The sequence below is a fragment of the Rhyacophila brunnea genome, unplaced genomic scaffold, assembly GCF_057557595.1.
Source record: "Rhyacophila brunnea isolate RB1 unplaced genomic scaffold, BYU_Rbru_1.0 scaffold_20, whole genome shotgun sequence".
Taxonomy (NCBI): domain Eukaryota; kingdom Metazoa; phylum Arthropoda; class Insecta; order Trichoptera; family Rhyacophilidae; genus Rhyacophila; species Rhyacophila brunnea.
In genome coordinates, this window is record NW_028232860.1 from 25,838,840 (window position 1) to 25,865,604 (window position 26,765).

General features: G+C 32.8%; 3 protein-coding genes across 4 annotated transcripts; 2 read left to right on the forward strand and 1 right to left on the reverse strand.

The window, feature by feature from the left end:
• Positions 1–2,660: 2,660 nt before the first annotated feature.
• On the forward strand, positions 2,661–4,882 carry LOC147071449 (protein G12-like). The gene is made up of 2 exons (XM_085948588.1): positions 2,661–2,912; positions 4,511–4,882. The coding sequence occupies exons 1-2, from the start codon at positions 2,661–2,663 to the stop codon at positions 4,880–4,882; spliced, it is 624 nt and encodes a 207-aa protein (XP_085804714.1).
• An 8,425-nt stretch (positions 4,883–13,307) lies between these two features.
• LOC147071450 (protein G12-like) lies at positions 13,308–16,169 on the forward strand. The gene is made up of 2 exons (XM_085948589.1): positions 13,308–13,559; positions 15,786–16,169. Exons 1-2 carry the CDS (start codon positions 13,308–13,310, stop codon positions 16,167–16,169), a joined length of 636 nt encoding a protein of 211 aa, XP_085804715.1.
• A 1,789-nt stretch (positions 16,170–17,958) lies between these two features.
• LOC147071451 (uncharacterized) lies at positions 17,959–26,405 on the reverse strand. 2 transcript variants are annotated; one of them, XM_085948015.1, is made up of 6 exons: positions 26,125–26,402; positions 23,216–23,776; positions 22,111–22,671; positions 21,125–21,685; positions 19,390–19,950; positions 17,965–18,507 (listed from the first exon to the last, which is right to left on the reverse strand). In XM_085948015.1, exons 1-6 carry the CDS (start codon positions 26,371–26,373, stop codon positions 18,139–18,141), a joined length of 2,862 nt encoding a protein of 953 aa, XP_085804141.1. In that variant the 5' UTR covers positions 26,374–26,402; the 3' UTR covers positions 17,965–18,138. The 2 variants fall into 2 exon arrangements, with proteins under 2 accessions (XP_085804142.1, XP_085804141.1); XM_085948016.1 differs by lacking the exon at positions 22,111–22,671 and having other exon boundaries at positions 17,959–18,507; positions 26,125–26,405.
• Positions 26,406–26,765: the final 360 nt, after the last annotated feature.

Consider the following 26,765-nt stretch of genomic DNA (forward strand, 5'->3'; position numbering starts at 1 on the left):
ACTTTATATTTTTTAAGAAATCCTGATTTTACATTTACAGTAGGTAATAGTGCTTTATTTCACAGTCCCACGGATTCCGGCGTCATAGCTGACCCTGACTTACCTTTCAGCGTAGATATAAGAATGGTGTAGACAGTGTTGCCAATGCAATGAAAATAAGCCAGATAGGTTAACAAAATAAACTAATTGGCATAAAAAATGCTAGATTTTCACAAAATTAAAAAAGAAAATAGCATTTAAAAAATTAGATCACAATAAATTATGGACGTTGTTTTCACGATATCAAAAATATTGAAGCACTTATAGTTTCGCAACTAACAAAAATAATCCATACAACTAAAAATTAATACAGGTACGAAATTTGGACCATCATTTAAATCTAATATCGTATGTTACATTTTTTTATTTTATTTGTCAAGTTAGGTCGGCATGTTGATTTTAAAGCAAATATGGTGAAATATTCCAGCATTTTTATGATAATTTTGAAGCTGTTTCCGGTGTCGAAAAATGCTAGATTTAAGATTTGTATTTTGCAAGCTAGATCCCTATTCAAAAATATTAGAACTGACAAGGCTGGGTGCAGACGTTACATGTCTGACATGACAAAAGACTCGGGAAATGGCGTGATAAGGTGAAGTAAATTATTATTATCAATATAATAATGCATTAGTGTTTTCAAGAGTCCATTAGAGATATTAACAAATGCATTTATTATGCTGAGGAAATAGTATTTTTGTATTTTGTTAGTCATAGTTAGATACAATACAGAAACGCATTTTACCGGACCGAGTTTTAAAAACGCATGCCGTAACGATATTTACGTTTTTTCAAGACAAGAGATGAATCAATAAAATCTGGTGGCGCTTTTAGCAGTGGACTGTAATTTTAAGGTGATGGTGGATTCCGGATCTAGAAGAGGGGCTTAACAGGATGTCAGACACTGACCTTTTGTGATGTTGATGATGGCTCCGTGGGCTGGTTGCACTATCACTCGCACGGTATTGTTTGTTGGGTTACCCGGTGCGCGGCACTTGACGGTGCACTGTTGATGGATGATATATGATGATAAGTTCAGGATGGATGATATAGACGCAACGTTCACTCAAACCGTAACAGATTTAATACAACGAAGGTCGAACAAATACGTTTTGTATGAGTCACGCTATAGGTAGCGGCGGTAAAGTTATAACAAACTTGCCCACGTCGGCTTTCTGGATATCACTTGAGCTAACTCAATATTATTCGCAATCACGGTCGTTTTATGGCCCGTAATTGCTCGTCATCTGGTCGTGTGACAATAATAAATAAGGATTCGAGGGTAGGTGGGAAGAAAGGATGAATGCAACCATAGTTTGGCCCAAGCGTAATCAAAACATATAATTTTACATTAATTCGTAATAAATATTTGATAATAATAATTCGTCAAACAATTACTTTCCGACTGCCATTCTACAAGGCATGCTCACTTTTCACTCTCTCGAATCACGTAGGTCACTTCTGCTCATGAGACATTTTTGCTTGCTATCACGAGGGATGGTTCCAATCCTGACGTCCTAAAGAATTTTAATTTATATACGCCTGTCAATAACCTGCGTGGTCACACCCATGATCTATTCTTCATCAGAACTGTTTCCTCGAGTCAATCCTATCACGCATCATTAATGAGGGGTGCAAGACTATTCAATGCGCTCCCTAAATAAATTTACATTTTCAATGATGTGCTGTGCATTTTATTTTTGAAACTTTATTTTACTGTATAAAATTGTTTTTTTTTTTATTTTTTTCTTATTCTCTCTTGTAATATTTGTTATAATGTAAATCTAATGTTGTGAACGTCCTGAATTTTAATTTGTTATGTCCACAATGATTTGTCTTCCTGAATAAATAAATAATGAAAATAATTATTCCTATGGTTAAACAATCGCAAACAACATATTGCTTAAATTTTTTGAGAAATACAATGAAAAATCACATGTATTTTAATGCTCACTATGTCGTATTACTATGTAACTATGTATATAGCTTTATTTTTTAATTTGGTGTTAAATTAGATAATAATAATAATATATTTATTATTCCAATATTCTGGAACTATTTGTTATTGGGTATAGAAATAGTACAAAGGCCTTGCCAGGCTTGGCAGGAAGTTGTGGTGACGCTATAGAGATTAATTTTAACCTGCAGATTTTTTTCATGCGTTTAAATTAAATTACATATTTCAAAAATAAAATATGACCTAAAAACGCTTGATTGCACTCAATAAAGTAAGAATTCCAACGAGTGTTTGTCCCAGTATAAAACTATTAATAAACACAGCATTCAAATTTAATATACAAAAATTAATATTCAAGAAATCATATAAAATAATGTAGGTTTTTGACTTCGAAATATTCCGCGAACAATTATTATTGATTGATAGTCAACCAACTATGATATGATACATTTTAAACATATGTTATTTTCTTTTGTATTATTCATCAGATTTAATCATGCCACCTGCAAACAGTATAATATCTTATCTTTAAACACATTTTAGGTCAGCAATTTAAATTTCTAATCCATTACTGATAAAGTATTTTAGTATAAATAATCTGAGTTTTTTAACTAAATCATTCATTTTTGTTTGCTCCGTGCGGAAGTAATCATTTTAATCAATCATTATGAAGTTCCTCTTCGTCTGCTTGGTCGTAGCCTTGGCTGGAAGTGCCATTGCTCAACCCACAAATGTGGAGATCAGGAACCTCAACGATGACCTGAACGAGTTCGTCGCTCTTCTCCCAATTGAGGGTATCACCAATATTGTGATGAAGTACCTTAACGATCCCGAGCTCCAGGAGGTTATCGCCTACGTCTTCAGCGAAGAGTTTAAGAACCTCGTCGTCGAAGTTGAAGCTATTGCAGAATACAATGCGGTAAGTCTTCAACTCTTTATATATATATAAAAAAACTCCTGAAAAACTATTTGGGAACGATTTTCCCATAGCTTGATTGTAGAGAATATTTTACCATTGCCTGATAAAAACAGTCAAATTGTATGTGGGAAGAATATTACCATGCCTTGATTAAGGGTTAGATGATAGCATCCATTTTCAAAATGCCCAATTCCAAATAATATATTGTGATCAATTTATTTATAAGAAAATCATCAATTATTATAACCTATCGAAATAGATTGTTGGGTTGTCACCGTTTGTTCTTCTTTCTTCTTTTCTCCACGTTCCAGAGGCCTCAGAAAGGCCACTGCAACGGGTCTGAAACATCAAGGAAGGAAGAAGAACACAATTAGTCAATTTGAAAATCTATTTTGATATCAAACAACCGTGAAAGTGTCAAAGACTTTATAATTTGCAGTTAATTTTTAGAGTCATTGAAAAATTATTTGTTAATAGTAGTTAGTTATGATTGAACCTGAAGTTGTCATCCAAGATAGGGGGCTGAAATTTGACACGAATTGAACCCTCAACCACCTTATTGATAATAATGTCCTTATCGATCCGAAAGTTGCGTTATTTTTTAATGGACTCATTACTCTATGACAAAATTTTATCTGGCTTTTATAATTATTAACATTGTAATTAAATTAAAAAAAAAAAAAGATTTAAAAGTATCAAACAGCCTTTTTTTAAATAAAAAAACACAATGGTCAGGATCATGAAGCCTAAATTTAATTTATTATATTTTTTATTACTATTAATGCTTTGCAAATTAGAAGCACCTAGCGGTAAAATATGAAACTCCAATTGTATTGATAATAATTATTGACATTATTCAATTGTTTCAATGAATCAATCCATTAAAAACAAAAGACAACTAAACAATTTTTAATGTCAAATATAAACTCACAATGAAATTTAAAAAATGTTTTAGAATGTTCATTCGTTAATGGATATAAAATATAATAACAATTTCGTCAAAATAAATGTTAATATTATTATAAGCCATGACACTAAAATAAGAAACTATACCGTTCCATAAAAGGCCCGCGCTACTTGGATTGATAGCGACATATTTTTGATAACATAATAAGGATTTTGAAGGCACGAATTCAACTCGACTAATCTACGAAATAGTTTGTTTAAAAGTAATTTATGATAAATTGTAAACTTTGTAATTTTAAAAAACGTTACCGTCCGAGGAATTAAAAAAAACGATTTTACACGACATATTATATTTTTTGTTTACGTATATTATATGGTTGTCGATCTTAATTACGCTTTACCAATAATATATTATTATTCTGATATACCTACAAAATTATTAAAAAAATATCCAGCCATGAAATGTGAAATTCCTGTATGTGCTTTTGTTGTTAGATATTCTAAAAAAGCTCTAAAATTCTAGCAAAATTTTACTGTAATTTGTATAATTCCGGAATATCCGGTATTACGATTGAAAATACGTATATCGATTTTCAAAAATAAATTGTAAACTTTATCCGTAATTTGAATCCTTATAATATAATATTCATATATCGTAATGTATTATAAATGATATAATTTAATTATTGAAGGTCATCAACTATCTGGACTCCACCGGTCTCCCCGTCAAGAAATGGATCAAAGCCCTTCACGAATTCCTCGAAATCCCTTACACTCCCTCTTACACCATCACCAAGGCTGGAGGTCTCAAGGCCATGATCAATGAGATCAGAGACATCATCGACTGGGAGAAACTCGAGAAGTTCTACTGGGTAAAGATCGAAACCAGCCCAGACTTCAAGAACTTGGTTGACAAGATCACCGGCGAAGAATTCAGAGGATTCACCCAAGCCCTGGCTGCTAACAAGAGGATACAAGAGATTTCAGCCCAACTCACCGCAGCTGGTTTGGACATCGCTGGATTCATCAAGCTCCTGAAGGATTTCTTCGGCCTCAACTATTAAGTCTGTGATATACTTTTTTACACATGTGAATAATATTTTTTAATATCTGATAGTAAAATGTGATATAACTGTTTTCAATATAATTGAACGTGTGACGTACCTATAACCTGTTAATAAATTCATTATTTCCAATCATTATATATTATGGATTTTCATTACCTGCATATTAAATATATTATATGGTTCGTACTAAAAAGGTTACTCGATTCAGTTTACCAATTTTCTTATCTAGGCAGGTAATAATAATTAAATTAAAAATAAATTGTGTTCAGCCTCCCTGATCGCCTACATCAACTCCGGTCAGAACTTCTTCCCTCGTTTTCTATAAGCACACTAATAATGCAATGTTTAAGTTCCATTATCTTTAAAATTATATCGACGACACCTATTTTTTACAGTTCTATCTAAAACCCGTAATCAATTACTACGTCGTTAACAAAAAAATCTAAGAACATTGTATGAAGACCAATGTCAATTCAACCCCAAAATTTAAAATATGTATTATTACCGAATTCCTCGAGTCTAGACCAACAATTGAAGTCTCTGGGTGTAGGTTTATACGAGACAAAAAATTAACAAACAAACACAATACCTTATGTACTACTTTATCGACTATGGGGTAGGCAATCACATGAAAAGAAAACATAACATTATGCAAGATATAATAATAATAACTACCACCTTCCATTAAAAACTCGCTATTTTCTATGGTAATTGATATTAAAATTGAATTGAAATATATTTATTTTTACAGTTTACAAATTGCAAATCCACGATGTACGCAACAAGACATTATGAAAAACAAAGAAATGGTATTAAAACTGTCATAAAAATGAAGAAATAGAAACAATATTAGAGAAAGAGTAAATACAATAATTATGAAGTACGTCGAAGTACGCCGAATGAACTAAGTTAACCCTATTTTAAAGATTTTTAAGACGTATGTGGAATATTATATGAATATGCGAAGTGATTTGGATGAACACAGTTATTGCCCACCTAATTAACATCATCAATGACAGGTTAGTTCTGCACTTTGGAAGAGAACAAACAATTGATATTCACGATTAATAAGGTAATTATCAGGGACACACAGGTAAATACTATAAATACTACCAAGAATGGTAGATTTTGGAATAACACCACGTATAAGTTGGAAAAAGTACGTAACTAAATATTATAACTTTTCTGATTTTTTGACTAAAATGTATCAGCAAACCTAGAGAAAGTCACTTAGATAAAGCCACAGACAGTACTTATCTTTCTCTACCAAAAAACCGTACTTCAACTGATGTCAAAGAAATAAACCTTATCTCAAGTCATAATCATTATTTTACCATATACAATCAACCATAAACAATAATAATACCTACTTAAGTAGCGTAATATGCAGCTTTTGTTAGATTAACGATGAATCTGACTCGATTTAGGTACATGGTACGAATGCATAAAAAATCCAGATTGTCTTACTTTTTCTTGGAGTCATGCAAATTCCGGCATCTTAGAATCAATCCACAAGGTGTTTATGGCGAAGCTATGAGATGCTAGCATGACATAGAAAGACGGAAGATGATTGGCAACTTGGATACTCGAAGGTGCCACGTGGTGTTACGTAAAGAGCCGTCATAAATAAATAAATAAGTTTGCGACTCATAATCGACCCCTTGTCAATATACCCTCAGGGGGTTCCATTTATATTGAATTAGATATATGAAACTTAATGTAAGTATTAATAACTGGGTAATACTGTCTACATCTTTTTTCCAAATTAACATTTTGTTCCTTTTTACACTATGACTAGGGTGACTAGACATTTCGTATTCACGGGGATGTCGTTTTTTTTATTTTGTCCTACTGACCCGATGAAAGTGGTCATGGCACTTAATAGTCCCATGTTAACGTAATTATTTGTAACAATCTTTATTCATAACGTAATTTATTTATTTATTTTTACATATAGTGAACATTACAAATTATTAATTTAAGACGTTCACAACATGGCACTTAGAAACAAAGAAATATTATTAAAACAGTTTTATATAAAAAAAAAATAGATCAATAAACAGTAGAAAAGTCTAAATACAAAAAAATATTGATTAGATACACTCGTACCTACACCGAATGAGCTAAGCAGACCCTATTTTAAGAATTTATAAAACAACGTCCACCTATACTCATCGTCACGTAGGTGGAATATATCAACATCCGAAGCGATTTGGTTGAACAGAGTTTTTGCCCTCCCAATTGGCATCACTGATGGCAGGTTAGTTCTGCACATACAACTGATGCTCCCAATTTCTAAGATAGTTATCAGTTATCAGGGACACACAAGTCAATACTACCAATAATGGCAAAGTTCTAATTTAAACCACGTATAAGTCGAGGATATTATTACAAACGTATTGATATATTTTGGTTGAAATTTCTACATTCAACTGTTAATGATAAAAATTTATCATAAATCGATTTTTTTTACTGAAGAAGACTATGTACCTACTTATTAGTATGTTATGAATCCATAATTGTATATACAAAACAAATTAATTATATAGAAATACTAAAGCCCGTCGCCATAGACCAACACTTCCTTCATATTCCTAAATGCAATAAATACAAAGCCTCAAAATATATTACCAATACTGAATGCGCGTTTCGTTTCCTTGACAAATTTTAATACCTATTATGAGTCATATGTAAATATTGAAAATAGCATATTGTTCACGTATTCATCCCATATTTTTCAACCCTCGAGAATCATATTCCTACAGCCACAGCATAAAAGGTAACCCACTTCCCATATGTCTGTGTTCTATGATTCCATAATATGCATTAGATGTAGATTACAACAAATTATTTTTTTTATAAACCAATGCGACAAACAGCTGATTATGACGCCAACTTTTATATTCATTTTCTTTCGGATAGTTTTTTGAACTTGAACTCAACTTGTTTTCCATAGCATCATAAATATTATGTTTATTTAAGTAGTTGTTCTTTTTCTTTTTTCCTGATTAATTTGTTAATTAATTAATTTGTAATGTTTATATTTTACATGGTTATAATATTTTGTTACTATTGTTTTGTGTGCTTTGTTTTACTGTTTATATTATGTCCATACCCAGCTATCTATATTTTGTATACATTCTCTTTCTAAGGTAAGTACACCGTTTATAAATAAATATATAGAAAAAAAACTAAGCAAAAAACAAAGAAAGTTGAAAAATATTTCCAGATAATAAAAAATATGATGTCAGTTATCATAATTTAAAAACTTATTCTTAACTTATTCTTTCTCCAAATCTGGTCACCCTAATTATAGCCCAGCGGCGATTGATATTTTGAGTTTGGTATTACAATACCTGTTTGAAAATGAGATTCGTCACTTTAAAACCATCAAACTGGAAAACCCAGTGCGCATGATACTAACAGAACCAATAAAGTAACTCGTCAATTTACTAATGGTCCATCATTGCATTTACTCTGATTACCTAGAACAGGTTATAGCATTTAAAATTGAAATATACAGGTTGATTGAAACTCACGCCATGTGCCAATTTGCCAAATTTGCGTTTAAATATTGAGAAAAGCAATACTTATATAATACTATCAAATATTACCGTATGTGTCTATGTTATATAGGGCACCACAACAAAACCGCCCGGATATTGCCGCCCATATATAAAAATATATAAAACAAGTGCTTTTTGGTTTTTCGAATTGCCTATCGATATAAATTTACATGCTCACGATAATCAGTGTAATTTGAGATGTAATCCGTTACAGCTGTTAGTAGAGTAATAACTTAAAATCATTCGATTTTAAGGGGGATGTCATCAAAAGTTTCGTTTTTATAGAGCCATCTATTCCCGAATTACAAAGCATATAGGTCAAAATTATATCAGAATCTAATTCCAATTACAATCCAATTTGAATGAATCTTCGAGGCATCTTATCTAGATGTCACTGTAATTATATATTAATAAAAAATCTAAAAACATGTGATATAATTACAGTTATTATTTAAACAATGGTATATATATTTTTTGCATTTTATTTCAATCGGACTTTTTTATATTTTGTCAGATTATTATAAAAATATACGTGGACCATCGACCTGGTAGTACCTTATAATAATTACTTATGTGAGTTTAATTGGAATGGATTGGATTGTATTAGAATTTGGATTTTATAGTAATATTAAAAAAATATATACATATAATAATATTGTGTAATGATATTTATATGTGATAACAATCTGTGAATTATTGACATTCTCATAGTAATGAAGATAATTAATTAGGTATGGAATCATTAGACCATACACACGATCTCCATAAAAATGGCGTCATAGACTATTTTACAACACATTTTTAGAAAATAATGATTAGGTTACCTAAGTAAAAATATAAATATTATCAATACATTATTAGAACAATCCGAAGATGAGAAGCCGGTTTGGTGATTTGAAAATAATTAAATAAACCCAAAACATTGACAATAATAATTTATTCTCATCATAAGAAAATATACCTAACATCTGAATAGAATAGACCCATAGGGACTCAAAACAGTACGTCGAATGTGTTGATAATTTATTTTTTCTGGCATTCACAAAACGTAGGTAATAATAATAAATGTAGGCAGGCACACTGCAGGGTTTATTTGGAAAGCATCTGTCAGTCGTGCAGGTACCTACCGAGTAATATATCAATGCTGGCTGAATTGGCTGGACAGGGAACTCAGAAATATTTTTTTTTCTTTTCTGTGGTCTCGGACCATCGCAAAAAAGCAACGTTGCGCCAGTTTTGATTTGTGACTAGGTATAAATATGCCAGTCGAGATTATTTTTGGTAGGTAAATACTTCTGATTACTTATACAAATATTGGAAACTGGTTAAGTGAAACCAAATAAGGACTGATCTAATTATTTAAATCTGAATAGGTATATCCCAAATTAATTTTATAATTAATTTTGACATTATTTAGTTTGCAGATATTTTATAAGTAATGTTTTTTTTTTATGTAGCTACTTACAAACATTGTATCAATTTTATTTTCGATGAATATATATTAAGTAGGTATGTTAATTACTTAACACATTGACTGCTGATTAGATAATTGCTTTTTAATTACCACTTTTAAATAGTATGCTAATTATGTCGATTGGCCACCTAATCGTTACGCACTAGGTACGTCTTTAGTGTCCAAGTCGATATGCCCTGGATCGAGGGGCCCTGGCATCCCCCAAACATGAAAATTATCAGAATGATTTTAAACATTGAAATTGAAAGCCAATAAACTATACCTTTGGGCTTAGACAAATAAAAACACGGCAAAAAAATGATTTGTAATAATTCTCCAGCACTCTTTTTAGAAAAATTTCTTAGATTTTAATTTCTAACACAAAAATTTCGAAAAAAACGAAAAAAACAAACAAAATTTTAGAAACCCAATCCCTAATGAACTGTCAAAAAATTCTCGGTGTCCAACTGAATTCAGGAGTGGTGTTGGTCATGGCTGGGGAGGGCTGACAGGGCTCTAGTCTGGGGGCCCGGGTTGTGGGGGGCCCGGCGTGTCAGGTTGACCAGATAAGTGAGATAAACACACATCATAAAGTAGCTTTAATAGTAGAAAAATTCGCCTGCGGCGCTATTACACTTAATGGCCATGAACATTTTCAATTACTTATATAATTGTGCAATATATTTTTTGATTATTACGTGTCGATACTCGACAGCTCCATTATTAAAGTAGATGTATTAAAAATCGTCAATAATTCACTGTATAAGTACCCTTAATTTGAACTAAAACACAATTTGAAAAACGTTAATGTAGTGTTTCACACTGCCTTTAATCTTAGCGGTAGGTAGGGGGGCCGCCAAATATCCTAGCCTGAGGGCCCGTTTCAGGATGTGGGGACCATGGTCTAGGTACCGAGTACCGAGTGCAATAGACAAAAGACCGATAAACGATAAATTAGGCTGTGAAGAAGAAAAAGAGCCTATGGGACTAATTTACATTCTCCTCCTTTGGCCCCCCCCCCCCAATATTAAATCCTAGGTGCGCCACTGCTTATTGGGGTAATAATTAGATTCATTTGCGAAAATTCGCGTTCACATTCACTTGAAGTAATGGTAATAGAATTCAATGCATATAATAAATCAAACGCGATAGTTTTTCAGGATATGTATGTCTTTTCATATAAGATGATTCAGGAAAATTAACTTGTACCTACCTACTACGTAAGCGCGAACATTATTTCGTCTAATTGCTTTTTTATAACTGAGAATGTCTCAGGAGCAGTTACCCAAACTGAGGTTGCCATGCACTCAAGTGTGCTTTAACCGAATTTATATGACTAGTCAAGAGTGGCCATGAAAGAAAGGAACACATAAGCAAAATTAAAAATTTTGGTAGCTCATACAAAGCTGATAATTATGAATTATCTAAGGAAGTAAAAACATCTTCACGTTGACAGTATGACGCCGCAAATTTTCTAAATGCAACAAATTGGCTTTTGTGGGACCAGATCGGGCGTTTTACTTTTTTTCTTTATTTCCTATTTTTTTATTTAAGTAGGTACTTCAAAAATTATTGTTGTTAGTGTTATTATTATATAAAATCGCTGAAATTAATAAATAGATACCTACCTTAACAATATAAGTTTTAATGAAAAATTGTATGTGTTTGTTTGTGGGGGGGGGAGTGTAAATTTACCACACCGGCTGACGGGTGACACCAACCCTATTTACTCCACTGCTCAAATGCGTGAATTGATGATCCGCACACACACAATAGAAAAATTAGAGGGAACGTTGCTAGCAGTGTATTGAAATTGACTGATGAATGTTTGCTTTATTTTATCAATATACAAGTAAACAAATGAGAAGACAGCTTAATATAAATGCTAACATAAATTTCTCAAATTGTTTCAGACCATTCGTAATAAAATATATTACCATGTGCATGCATACTAACCGCACGTATCTACATACGAGGTAGGTACCTATTATTCATGCGAACTAGAATCTAATACAGATGACAGTTATTTCGGTATCGCACGTTGTTGCCGCTAGAGGCAGCACGTCCTTGACGACTGTATTTAATTTGAAATTAGTAAATAACATAATAAATATAAATTAAAATATTACGTTAAATATATCTAAAAAGTAAGAAAAATATATTGAACAGGCCCACGTTTTCGCTTGATGCAATTATTGAAAATTGAACATTTTTATTTTTCGTAAAAATCGATTGATTTTAGATTGAAAAAAAAACATTAAAACTATAATTAATTGACAAGAGAGATTCACTAGTTCCAAGAAAACTTATTAAACAACATTAAATCGATAATTTTGTTTCAAGAAATTACTTGGAACAATAAATATTTATTTTAGTAAAACCCTTATTATATTATATTTAGGTTAGCACACAATATTTAAATTTAATTTTAAATATATTTTTTAAGTTATACTTCTTTTGGCGCGTTTGGGAAATCAGATCAGAGTGTATTTTTGGCGTGTGACATGTAACACATCATTTATTTTTTCACACGAAAAAAACGCACTCGATTGGATTCGAACCACAGATTGTTCGGTTATCAGTCGAACGCACTACCTTTACGCCACAGTATGATACTACAATCGTGACGATTATACAGTATTATATTATAGTTTAGAATTGTTCTGTTGCCTAGGCAGCGAATTTATTATTGTTGGCCATTTGCGATTCCTCACGTAAACAAACTATTAAACGTCAGAGTGACAGTTAAACAACGAGAAACCATTATATAATTTAGTAATATAAGTTAAAGTGTATAGAAATAAATCAACGGCGTTCCAATAAGCGGTTCTTTTTCTTGAGTATGTAATTTAACAAGATAATTAAGAGGTAGTCAAAAAATCTAATTTATCACAAGTTTTGTTTTTGTTTTGTTACGCCAAACAAGTATAACTTCTAACGCGCGTACATAAGTACACATACCGATTTTTTATATATATTTATTCAAAAAAATTTCAAATATTAAAAAAAAAAAAAAAAAAAACTGCAGAAACGTCACAATTGCTATAACAATTATATTATTCAAGATCGTGGTTAAAATTATTGTCGAATATAGCGAAATAAGTATGTATCTATTTATATACCTAGCAATTAATTAATACATACTCACTTGATAATTATTTATACTGTAAGTACGAAACACCCTGTAGGTATTTAATATTGTAATCGATGGTTTATTGTTAATTATATTAATTACTCTTGCAGATATGTTAATAAGCAGATCTTTCAAAAATTAGCCACTATCGCTTTTGAGTTAGAATCAAACGGTTGTATCCAATAAGAGGCTACAACCTACTTACTCTGTTCTTCAACTGCTCAATCTGGTGTAAACAGATTTCGACAAATAAGGGTTTTCTTCTCAATCATGAAGTGCGTAATATTACTTTTTACCATTGTGCTGGCTGGGGGAGCCATTGCTGATCATCCACCGCATGACGGCTATGGACTCTATACGGCCTTTCGCGAGTGGGCTGAACTCGTGCCACGCCAAAAACTCGTCAGAATTTTTCTCGCATACCTGCTAGATCCTCAGGTCCAGAAATTACTTATCTATATCACCGGCCCAGAGTATGAACACCTGATGGACGAAATTGAAGAATTTGAAGAATATAAACATGTGAGTATCTTTCTTTTTTTATTATTATATTAAATTTATATAAGTACCTATAACAACTTTGATATCAAAATTGTAACGCGTAGTTTTGATCAAAATATATCTGTCTGGAAATAAATCGTAAATAATTACAAGATAAAAAGAATTTTTATATACGTTTTTAAATTTTCTGTTGAATCATATAAACTTGACTTGACTAGCTTAAACGATCAAAAAAATTGTGCTTGATAGAAATACTGAATAATGAAATGTCATTTCATATTGGTTTCCATAGTAACGCACGTATATATTAATAATTTAGTTGCTAGGACCCCCTAGCAACCAATATTGGTATCGAAATAACTTTTTATACAAACAGAATTAACTAAAAATGAAATCAATTCTACTTAAAGATGGCTAAAACTATTAAAAAAATGCATTGGCAGCGTGTTCTGATATATTCTAAAAGTTTCAAATGTCTAGCTAGTCGGGAAGTTAGTTAAAAATCGATTGCAAGATTTGTACCGGACAAACAACCACCGGACAAATAAGAATACGAGCTAAGAAAAACGTTGTAAAATAACTATAAACATATATCCGTGTACCATTAGCTTGGAACTGACGACTTTGGGTACATCCAAACCTGAAAATAATATTATTTATATAAATATCAAATTAAATGTAGTTTGGATAGTCTAAATCTTAATAATTTGTTTCCCACCCGCCGGTCCAAAAATAATTAATGCCCATTTTAAAAATAAGAAGAAAAATCATCTCTAAATTTCAAATCCATTAAAATATTATCCGGAGTTTCAACTTAGGTACTATCCATGTGAGAAGACGTTTTCGGCCATGTCCGAATGGATGCCAAAGCAGCACTTAGTATGTCTGCAACATCACTGAAACTACGATTAGGTATCAACTATTCTAGCAAAGATGTAGCAGCAGAGTTTGTACTTTTTAAAAATATACATAATATTATACTATTGATTTCTCAAAATTCCAGTACATTTAATGATAAACAATAGTTTGAAAAATTTAGCATTCGTTATAGAAAATACATATTTCAATAATTATGTATTATTCATTGAATTAAAAATAATTTTATTAATGTATACTATTAATCAGGGCTTCGAATCGTTATTTTCCTCATTTCGGTTTTCATTCCGGTTCAAGTAAAAAAAATATAAATCGGTTCGGTTCCGGTTAACGTTCCCAACAAAATAACTGTTTCTCCGGTTTTTGATTTTCAGTTCAGCCCCGAGTGGTTAATTTTTTAAATGTTGTTATTTGTATTAAAAAAATATTTTCTATCATAATTTAGAATATTTTTATAGTGCTTATATGATAGCCCTGCGGCACGCTCCGAAACCAATTGTTGTATTGCACCGCACGACCGTAGCCATAATTTTTTTAAATAATTGTTGGGTTACTAGTGTGGTGTTTGATGTGTAGATTGAGGATGATGATAATGAAGTCTACGATGTAGCAGGGTGAGATTTATTAGCAGCGTATCGGTACAATAGTATAGTATACATGATAGTTACGAGCTAGATACTTGGATTCGAGTGACATCTAGATAAATTATTCTTCGTTATTTATACAATAAAAAGTAACACATTAACATAAAATTCTGGTACATAATCATATTAGACTAATTATAGAATCAGCGTTATAAATTGAGTACGCGAAATGAAATATTATTTGTTATTACAGTTGTAAGAAAATATGATACTATAAAAAATGATTATTCAGCTAATACACCGTAATGGTATAATGTGCTGTGATAATATGATGTAATAATACACCGTCTCTAATTTCGCCAATCGACTTGCTGATCTAGCTCAGTTGTTTACTGGAAAAGGATTCGCTGGGAATATATTACTGCAGAGTAATTTGAAACCTTTAAACAATTGATATTTGATCGCTATTATTCTGCAGCTACATAATATATCATAAATTATGAGAATTATGTCGAGATACGTCACAACTGAACGACAACTTTACTGAAGTGGGGAATAAGATCATATTAACGAGCGTATTTTAACATGTACCGAACCGAAAAAACCGATATTTTTTTCGGTTCGGTTGTGGTTTTTGTTTTGACAAAAATAACGGTTCCGGTTCGAAGCCCTGGTATTAACTTTGGAAACTTAATTTAACCTTTATATTGTGATGTATTCAAAAATAACATCAACAACCGGTTCTTTAAATGTTATAATTGAATAATACAATTATTAAATTTTTCAGCTCGTTCAATACTTCGAATCGCATGATGTGCCTGCCAAGAAATGGATCGAGATTTACCACGAGTTGATTAAGATCCCCTTGGCTTTCAAGATTTCTGTAGACAAAGGCGGTCTCAAAGCCTTGTTCAGAGAGATAAAGGAAGTCATCGATTGGCACGAACTTGAAAAATATTACGATCACGCATTGGCGACAAACTATTCCTTCAGTCATCTAATTGCCTTGCTGAATGAACCGGAATACAAGTCATTCGTCTTGAAGCTGGAATCCATCCCCAAGATTAAAGCAATCAAATATCAATTAATCCATGCAGGTGTTGACGTAGATCATACTATAAACCGTATCAAAGACAAACTGTACAGTCACCCCTCTATTGTATTACATTAAATGAATATTTAAATAAAATTTAATATCGGCCCAAGCGCCAATTATAATGGGTGTTTTTATTTGTATGTACCATACCGCTTTTATTTTGCTATCATTTCATTAACAACGTTGCAGTCAGTTGTAATAATTAATGGAGAGATGCATAGTTCAGATTATGGCAATAGTCATTTAAATGCGAACACAAGACCTTGTCCACGTGGCGCGTTTTGACTCGCGCGCATTCCAGGTACATGTGACCTCATTGAGGTATCCATTTGCACTCGCGCCATGTGGACAAGGCCTAAGACTTCACGTCAATTACATTTTATGCGTTTGTCTTATTGACTGGGCATCCCTCGTTGTCTAGTGCGTAAATGCTTTCAGCCGGGAGCTCCGGGTTCGACCTGGTAAGGTCACCATATATTTGTGTGTTTTTCTCAAAGCCTGGGTGTTTTTTTATGATTGGTTCACTTCTATTACTAACTACACGATGGTTTCACTACACAACTATTAGTGGGCGTCATAGCCTAGTGTAGTGTTAAAAAAATAATTTGGTCATTTCTCGAATGTCAGTTTGATCGGAGCAGTTGTTAATAAAAAAAAATGAAGAATAACAATGATCTATCAAAAAGAATTTATTAGTATGAGCCAAACGTATTTAAATATATTTTTTACGATAATTATATTATTTCTAATACTGTTTCTTGCACCATATAATAAAATACGTACCTAGATATATACATGACGACCCTCGTAGTCATATTCATTACGCAACTAGCTTCTCATCCAAGGGCTTCGGGTTTCAATTCCTGGTGACGTTACGGTACATGTATATTATAGTTATTTTACTGTGTCAAAGCATGGATGTTTCTGAGATTGTTTCACTGCTACTGCTATACTACTCTTTCGCGTCTACTACACTACTATCATTAATTATCTCCATGGCCTGTAGTAGTGTACAAAATAATAAATAAAATAATACACCAATATTTCGTATTAATATTATCAGTTTCAACCGGTCAATACTGGCTGGTAATTTTTCTGTAAACTTCATTGTAAAAAAATCATGCAGGATCTTTAAAAAATAAATACTATCACGACCAAAGTAAGTAAACTTCTTCTGTGTATAATTTCATAATACAGTAAGATAAATGTATCTTAAGATGGCGCAGGTAACAGCGCATTTGATTTGTAAAATAATATGTTTATTCTTCTTCTTCTCGACCATGTCCGATCCTAATAGGATCATATGGGCCTCCACAGAGTAGAGGTTCGTATTAACAGATTTTGTTTTTTACGAGAAATGTATGTCAACCACTTGCTCAACCTATTAGGTCCATGCCCTGACTCACACACAATTGAAAAACAATGTGTGTACTTGCCAGACCCAGGATTTGAACCTGGGATCCACGGCGTTATAGTCCAACGCTTAACCCGCGCGGCCACCGTGGGTGATAATATGTTTATATGTTTAAAGTTTGGTTTAATTTTTTTTTTCTATTTTACATAGTTTGCATTAGAGATTTTGACACGATTTTAAGAGTAAGCTATATTTAATTTTATTGCATTTCTAAATTTTTATTTCAGTTAGAATTGGGTTCACGGCAGAGGTAGAAAAGACTAATTAGGGCCGATAATACTATAATTTTACCTAGAATATTTTCGATTAAAATGCATTAGGATTAGAATATTTGCGATTACTATTGCAATCAAGGAAGGTGTGCAAAAATTGTCCGACATCTGTGAATCATTATACTTACTATCTCTCTAAGGTTAAGTAGGTACACAATAAAAAATAATACAACTAAATATGTTTGAATATGTTTTATTCAATAATATAATATGTTTCTCACTTAACTTTAATCAGTAACATCCATAATCAGGAATACCAATAATAATATCAATATTACATTAGCATTATCCAAGCGCTAGTCATTTTAAATACAGTACCTAAATAAATACTTCAGGATAACATAATGTCACCAGCTTTTTAGTAGCTAAGACCAAAGATCTGTTTCAAGAGAGCGATAAATCCTTTGACGTCTACGCCCACGGCTTCGAGACGAGAGACAATTTTCTGGACTTCCTTGTTTGCCTTCAAAGTATCAGTCAATCCCTTGAATACTGGTGACTGCAGTTTATCGACGATTTTTTTGAAATCTGGGCTGCTGGCGAGCTTTTGACGATAAAGGGCAGCGATTTTGTCCAAAGGAAGGATGGCTTTGATCTCTTGGATGACTGAGTTCAGTCCTCGCGTGGAAATTCCATTGTTTGAAGAACGAGTGATTCCCAATAACTCATGGATCCACTGAATCCACTCATTGACTGGAAGACCAGTTCCATCCAAGTAAGCGACAACCTATCAATCAAGGAATAAAAATATTAGTTTATTAGTTATTATTTAAGTATTTTCTGAAATATATTTTTTTTATAACTATATCAAATTCAAAACGTATTATTTTGATATCCTCTCATTTTATACAAGATTTTAAAAATGAAAAAAGATGGTCGTAAATACTTTCTCTTGCATACAATCCACTCATAAGATAAAAAAAAACAAATGAATACCCATCCATTTTCTGTCACTTTCATACAAACATGTTTATATGAAAATTTATTATTTAATGTCAGAAAGTGACATTTTTAAAACGTATTTTTATTGGTTACTACAAATTATACTATCATTGGTTTTTTTTTTCAGAGTTTATTTAGAGTAATAATTATTGCTAACAAAACTTCAACTGGAGTGGGCAAGGTAAACAAGCTGTTTCAAAGGAATTCAAATGTATTACAGCAACATAATATGTAATTGTATCGAAATAATTAGACCTAACTGCTCTCACGTGATAGTATTATTGGTTCAGCGGAATAGCTTGGGTACCCTTTTAAGTATTTTCTCTATCGGCTATTGATACATTTTTATTTAGTTTTTTGGCCAGTATTAATCTAAGAATTGCCATCTAATAGACATCAATTTGAAGTGGGAAAGCTAAAAGGTATTAATTTATTTATAAATATTTGAATAGAACAGAATAGAAATAATAAAATTTGCATAAACAGATACCGTCGTATTATTCCACTTTTATGTAATTTTAAAACAAAACTTGAACATTCATTCATTCATTACCAATAGAAAATCTTATACCACACCACATTTGCTATCTTAAGTTGTTGATGGCATCTAGTATTATATTAAAGATGGTAAAAAATATTGTTAATAACCATGGTACTATTTTCTTACTTTATTAAATTCTGGAATCTTTGAAATTTCGATGACTAATGCTTTGAACTCAGCACTGAAGATGAATTCAATAGCAGCTTGAACTTCCGGATCTTCCAAATTCCTCATAACAATTTCAACAACTTTGTCTTGTGGAATCAGATCAATGAAGTCTTGAAGATCTTCATTCAGACCCCTGGATGGACTGGAGTAAGCATAGGTAAGACCTAAAAATTCTTTCAATCGTGCAATGAATCCTTTAACATCCACACCGACAGCTTCGAGCCGAGTCACAATTTTTTGAACTCCCTCGAGGGATTTCACGGCATCGGTAAATCTCTTGAATACGGGTGAGTGGAGTTTATCTGCCAACTCCTTAAAGGCCGGACTGCTGATGAGCTTTTGTTTGTAAAGAGCTTTGATCTTGTCAATTGAAAGGACGGCTTTGATTTGTTGGATCATTGAGTTCAACCCCCGGGTGGAAACTCCCTTGAAGGATGAACGAGTTATTCCAAGGAAATCATGGATGACTTCAATCCAATAACGAACAGGAAGACCAGCTGCGTCCAAGTAGGCGACGATCTGTTAATTGTAATAGTTAATTTAATTTAGAACATCCAAACCTTATTAAGAATACTCAATTTTGCATTTTGAATTATTATGTAGGTAGTAGGTACATAATACAGTAAAAATTTTAATAATATAATTAAATAACTTAGGTGGCTCTCGTGGTGCAGTGCGTAAGGCGCTGGCCCTCTACCCGAGAGTTCGTGTTCGATTCCCGTCAAGGATACAATATTTATGTGATTTTCTCAAAGCCTGGGTGTTTGTGATTGTTCAAAATTAATAACAACCACCTTGTACGAAAAAGGACAAGGTTATTAATAATTCTAAAAAAAAATATAACAAATTATCGACTCGCAACGGGTGGTTTTTTGATTAGATAGAACGGTAAACTGTCAAACTGAACTAGGATACTGCGCTTACTGTCTGATATTTACGGTCAGCATAGTCGGATAAATTATCATGGACAAAGTCACATTTAAACAACGCTACAAGTTTATCCAAAATAATCACCGATTTGCCAACTTATGGGAGTTGTTTTATCGCAAAAATATGTTCAGCGATTAGGAAAATTCGGGTTTTTTAATTAGTAAAATTAATTGATCCGAATGAGACGTGGTTTCAACAGGATGGCGCTACGTGCAATACGACGATCGCCACCATCGACTTATTGAAATAAAAATTTGGCGATACGTCGATCTCGAGAAATAGATCTATCAATAATTGGCATCCAAGGTCGTGCGATTTGACACCTCTGAGGCTGCGTGAAGTTACTGGTTTTATATACGGCCAGCCGTGTTCTAAAAAATGGCGCATAACTGAATGGACCCCAGACAGCGCTTCTTCAATAATAGCGGCGGTGGCCATATGCCCGAAATCATGTTCAAATGTTATTGCCATGTATTGATTTTTTGAAAAAAGGTGATTAATTTTTTTTTACAGTTTTAAGTTCTATCGGGCTTATAAATCACCTGTAGTAATAAAAATATGAATGATAATTAATTATTAATGAATTTATGAAAAAAATTTAGCCAAAGGAAAGTGTTATTGGCATATTGTTGCCAATAGTTAACAATCAGATTCTGGGATATATAACATTGTCATCCGACAACTCACTAAATATATTATTTAGGTATGTCAGAAGTATGTTCATATAATCATACTCAGACTCTAGAAAAAATCATTAACTTACTTGATCGAATTCTGGTATTTCGGAAATTTCGATGACCAGGGCTTTGCACTCTTCACTGTAGATGTATTCAATGACAGCTTGGATTTCAGGATCATTCAAGTGGCTTTTGACGATGTCGACAATTTTTTCTTTGGGGATCAGATCAATGAAGTCTTGGAGATCTTCATTCAGACCCCTGGCTGGGCTGGAGTAAGCATAGGTAAGACCTAAGAATTCTTTCAATCGTGCAATGAATCCCTTAACATCTACACCGACAGCTTCGAGGCGAGCCACAATTTTTTGAACTCCCTTGAGGGATTCCACGGCATCAGTAAATCTCTTGAATACGGGTGAATGGAGTTTATCTGCCAGCTCCTTAAAGGCCGGACTGCTGATGAGCTTTTGTTTGTAAAGAGCTTTGATCTTGTCAATTGGAAGGACGGCTTTGATTTGTTGGATCATTGAGCTTAGCCCCCGGGTGGAAACTCCCTTGAAGGATGAACGAGTTATTCCAAGGAAATCATGGATGACTTCGATCCAATGACGAACAGGAAGACCAGCTGCGTCCAAATAGGCGACAATCTGTTAATTGTAATAGATAATTTAATTTACAACCATCCAAACCTTATTTAGGATGTTCAATATTGCATTTTTAATTCTTAATATTATGTACATAATATTGTAAAATTTTTAATTTTAAATCAACTGGTAACGGGTGATTTTCTTATTTTTTACCGCAAAATGTCATTCAGCGATGATTTTTACTTTTGTTTTAACGGGTTTGTTAATTTATAATCAAAATCTTTAATAAAAATATTAATTGATGAATTTAAGAAAAATATTGTATGAAAAATAAAGTACTATTATTGGCATATTGCAGCTGATAGTTAATATTCATACTCTGGAATATATATATATAAAATTGTCATCTAATAATTGACTAAACATTTTATGTATGTATCATGTTTATAGAATCACACATAAACACTTATAATTATTTAACTTACTTGATCAAATTCTGGAATTTTGGAAATTTCGATGACCAGGGTTTTGCACTCATCGCTGTAGATGTATTCAATGACAGCATGGATTTCAAGATCATTCAAGTGGCTTTTGACGATTTCGACAATTTTTTCTTTGGGGATCAGATCAATGAAGTCTTGGAGATCTTCATTCAGACCCATAGCTGGACTGGAGTAAGCATAGGTAAGACCTAAAAATTCTTTCAATCGTGCAATGAATCCCTTAACATCTACACCGACAGCTTCGAGGCGAGCCACAATTTTTTGAACTCCCTCGAGGGATTTCACGGCATCAGTAAATCTCTTGAATACGGGTGAATGGAGTTTATCTGCCAGCTCCTTAAAGGCCGGACTGCTGATGAGCTTTTGTTTGTAGAGAGCTTTGATCTTGTCAATTGGAAGGATGGCTTTGATTTGTTGGATCATTGAGTTCAGTCCCCGGGTGGAAACTCCCTTGAAGGATGAACGAGTTATTCCAAGGAAATCATGGATGACTTCGATCCAATAACGAACAGGAAGACCAGCTGCGTCCAAGTAGGCGACGATCTGTTAATTGTAATAGATAATTTAATTTACAACCATCGAAACCTTATTTAGTATGTTCAATATTGCATTTTTAATTTTTAATATTATGTACATGATATAGTATAATTTTAAATAGTATAATTAAATGACATAAAAAGTATCAACTGGTAACGGGTGATTTTATTATATAGAGCTTACAAAGCAGTTAACTATATCGAGTTGTAGTCTGACAAATCATCATGAATAGAGTCACGCTTCAAGAACGTTGGGTACCAAATTTACTTTGAAAACAGTAATCGATGTTATTTTACCGCAAAATTTCAAAAAGCGATGAGTTTTATTTATGGTTTAACAACGAGTTTGTTAATTTATAATCAAAACCTTTAATAAAAATATTAATTGATGAAGTTAGGAAAAATAGTTTATCAAAAATAAAGTAGTATTATTGGCATATTGCAGCTGATAGTTAATATTCATTCTCGGGGATATATAAAATTGTCATCCAATAATTGAAACATTTTATGTACGTCTTATGTTTATAGAATAACATTAATATTTAACTTACTTGATCGAATTCTGGAATTTTGGAAATTTCGATAACCAGGGCTTTGCACTCTTCGCTGTAGATGTATTCAATGACAGCTTGAATTTCAGGATCACTTATGTGCTGCTTGACGATAAGGACGATTTTTTCAGTGGGAATCAGGTCAATGAAGTCTTGGAGATCTTCATTCAAACCCCTGACTGGGCTGGAGTAAGCATAGTTGAGACCGAAGAATTGCTTCAATAGTTCAATGAATCCTTTCACATCCACACCGACGGCTTCAAGACGAGCTACGATCTTCTGGACGTTTTTGTTGGCTTTCAAAGCTTCAGTCAATCCCTTGAATACTGGTGAGTGGAGTTTATCGACCAAGTTCTTGAAGTCTGGACTGCTGGTGAGCTTTTGTTCATAAAGGGCCTTGATTTTATCAATGGGAAGAACAGCTATGATTTGCTGGATGACTGACTCAAGTCCTCTTGGAGTGACATCCGATTTAGTCGAGCGAGTGAGACCGATCAGATCAAGCAACCACTGGATCCAATCATGTACAGGAAGACCAGCTGCATCCAAGTAGGCAATGACCTGCAAATTAATGTAAAAAATAAGCAGTCATACTTATATGACGCCACATTCATTATAGAGGAGAGGGGTTTGATATAATATGATGATTTGGAACGAAGGGATAGGGTTGTTGCATAAATTGAATACGTGTATTAATTAAGGCGCTAAGTACCAAAAAAATAAAAACTGACATTTTTATAGAAAAATGTTCTACATACCAACGCCAATAACTATGGTTCAAGTGCCCTCAAGCAAGTCAAAAAAATACAGCAAAATATTTAAACCTGTCTACGTTGTAAGTCCGTTGGCGTGTTTTATTTATAATGGTGTAAGTAGCACTGCAGTGGTCAACGGCATTCAATATAAAATGGCTGACGATGGTGTGTTGACACTTGCGAGTTCTTAATACCTAAAATTATAGAAGCAGCCGTGATTGCTTCACACTGTGAAACCACATTTTTCAAAAGGTCTGCTTCATGAAATTTTACTGCAATGACTCGGTATTTTGTAACTACAGGCAATACTACTTTTTGGTACTTAGAGCCTTAATTAATACACGTATTCAATGATGGTTCCATGAATAAACAGAGCATGATAAAACAGAGCAGCGATAAATAGAACTATGACATTTCAGGAAAAATATACCATTTAATATTGAAATCGTCGTATCTTTATAATATGTTGTGTAGATAATAAGACAGGTTTTCAATACGCCGTAAAAAAAAAATATGTATAATTTCTGCATTCCTAATTGCTGGAAAGTCTCAATTAAATGGGGCTAAACTCGGTGTTGCCGGTAAGCTAGGTATATCTCGTCTTAATCAATCTAATATGATCAAAATGCTTGGTTAACTAGATACAATGAAATAATGAGTTTAATAATTCTGAAATCAAGCAGATAAATTGAGGTTTTTACGCCAAATGGCCAACATGCAGTGATTATAATATATAATAAAAATGTATATATTGTATTTCCTTTATAAACTTATTTTTTATAAGTATTTAATTAGTACATAGATACGACAAAAATGAATGTTTTATTTTTCCTCTGGCTGTTCTGTTTTGTCACTGTTCTGCTTTTTCATGTTCTGTTTTGTCATGCTCTATTTTGTCCGGTTACCATAAATTATAACGTCAAAAACCAACAAAACTTACACTATTTTTATGAGAATATTCTGTAAGAGCATTATGAACACGTAGTGAAATCGGTCGTTTCCAACATTTTTTTGAGGGAGTTCAAAAATGTAACGTAATTTAATCAGTGGCGTAAATGATTTTGTGGAAAGAAATGGTCCGCTGATGGCGAGTTGGGTGCTGATGGAGGGGGCGATCAAAAATACCGAAAACTGTGTGACGTTATTTATGGACGACCGCTTAAGTGTCAGCTGATTGTTTTCAAAATACTGACATGCAATTGTCATTTCTTATGATTCAATCTGACATATGTCTTCCTGGTGATCATTAATTTATCCTGCAGTGTTAGTTTAACAGCTTTCTATGTACAATCATGGTATCTTGGATGAAACAATAGAGATCACTGCACACAGAGATATAATGGCATCTTGATATCGGAACGAATTTTTGGAATCATATTTAAATTTAAATAACTAGTATGTATGTATCGGTATAAAATTAAGTTATGTTCTAAATATGAATACCATTTCGAACAATAATTCGAAAAAAAAATAGATTTGTACTGTTTATATTATAATCAATAAATTCTAAATGTATACATTTAAGTATATTCATTACTTATATAATATGTAAATAAATAGTTTCCTTTTCTTGTATAATATTATTATAGGTAATAAATGGTCATATTATATATAACTTATTCTATTTTATTCTACTAGCATAAATAATAATTACTGATACATTATTAATTATAACTTTTTCAATATATATATATACAATATATATAGTTTGGTAAGATCTCAGAGCTACAAACACATTAATAAAAAAATGTGCCGAATGGGACATGAACCCACATCCATTGCATTCCGAGCGCTGATTTTTACCGATTCAGCTACGAATCATTTTCCATAAAGACAGTTTTGTATTAGCTTTTGTTACTTTTAATTTTTTTACCTCTACGTACTCCTCTCTCACATAGGCACTCTTAAAGCACATTTTTAGTACATGGTAACCTCAGTCTTGAGTAATTGCACCTGAGACAATCCCAGTCATAAAAAAATACGCTTCACAAGAAAGCGTAGGATCCCGCGATACACCCGATTCATGATGCGAGAGGGGTGTGGTTTGATGGAGACATTAACTTCAATGTTAAATAGAGACACTATATTTTATGATAACTGGTAATTTGTTTTCTGACATTTATTATATTTTTAAACACAAACTGATTCACTTACTTGGTTGAATTCAGGAATCTTCCCGATTTCAATCACCAGAACCTTGCACTCGTCGCTGAAGATAAAATCGATGACAGCCTGAATCTCCGGATCTTCCAAATTGGCCACGACGATGTCGAGGATCTCAGCGACGGGGATGAGATCGACGAAGTCCTGGAGATCCTCGTTTAACCCCCTTGGCTGAACCGGGAGAGCCGCTGTCCCATAAGAGAGACCGATAACGGCCAGAATGATGAATGACACCTTCATTGTGGCTTGATCAGGTCGAAGCTTCACTGAAAAGTGACAATCTAACAAAAAAAGAACCATATTTATACTCAGTTCATTCGCAGTGATATGATCCTATCATGTATTTAGGATGGATTAAATTGTTTTATCTGATAGCATCATAATCATCTTATCCCCATTTAATATTATTTAAGTATATACGTATTAAAAGTGTGTTTTGAGATACTAATATTATGTGATAAGATATTTGTTTTCAAATATAATATGATTTCACTGTAATACTTTATTTCATCATCATCAGCCTGAATCTCTCCACTGCTGGATGAAGGCTTCTTCAAGCTGCTTCTACTTCTCTCGGTGCATTGCGTTGCCACGTACTTCCGCAGAACTTTATCATATCATCGATCCAGCGG

Coding starts and splice junctions, on each gene's coding strand:
- LOC147071449 (XM_085948588.1), top strand. CDS start 2,661: ATGAAGTTCCTCTTCGTCTGCTTGGTCGTAGCCTTGGCTGGAAGTGCC. Junction 2,913..4,510: donor CTATTGCAGAATACAATGCG/GTAAGTCTTCAA, acceptor TAATTATTGAAG/GTCATCAACTATCTGGACTC.
- LOC147071450 (XM_085948589.1), top strand. CDS start 13,308: ATGAAGTGCGTAATATTACTTTTTACCATTGTGCTGGCTGGGGGAGCC. Junction 13,560..15,785: donor AATTTGAAGAATATAAACAT/GTGAGTATCTTT, acceptor TAAATTTTTCAG/CTCGTTCAATACTTCGAATC.
- LOC147071451 (XM_085948015.1), bottom strand. CDS start 26,373: ATGAAGGTGTCATTCATCATTCTGGCCGTTATCGGTCTCTCTTATGGG. Junction 19,951..21,124: donor AAATACCAGAATTCGATCAA/GTAAGTTAATGA, acceptor TACAATTAACAG/ATCGTCGCCTACTTGGACGC. Junction 18,508..19,389: donor AGATTCCAGAATTTAATAAA/GTAAGAAAATAG, acceptor CTTGATTGATAG/GTTGTCGCTTACTTGGATGG.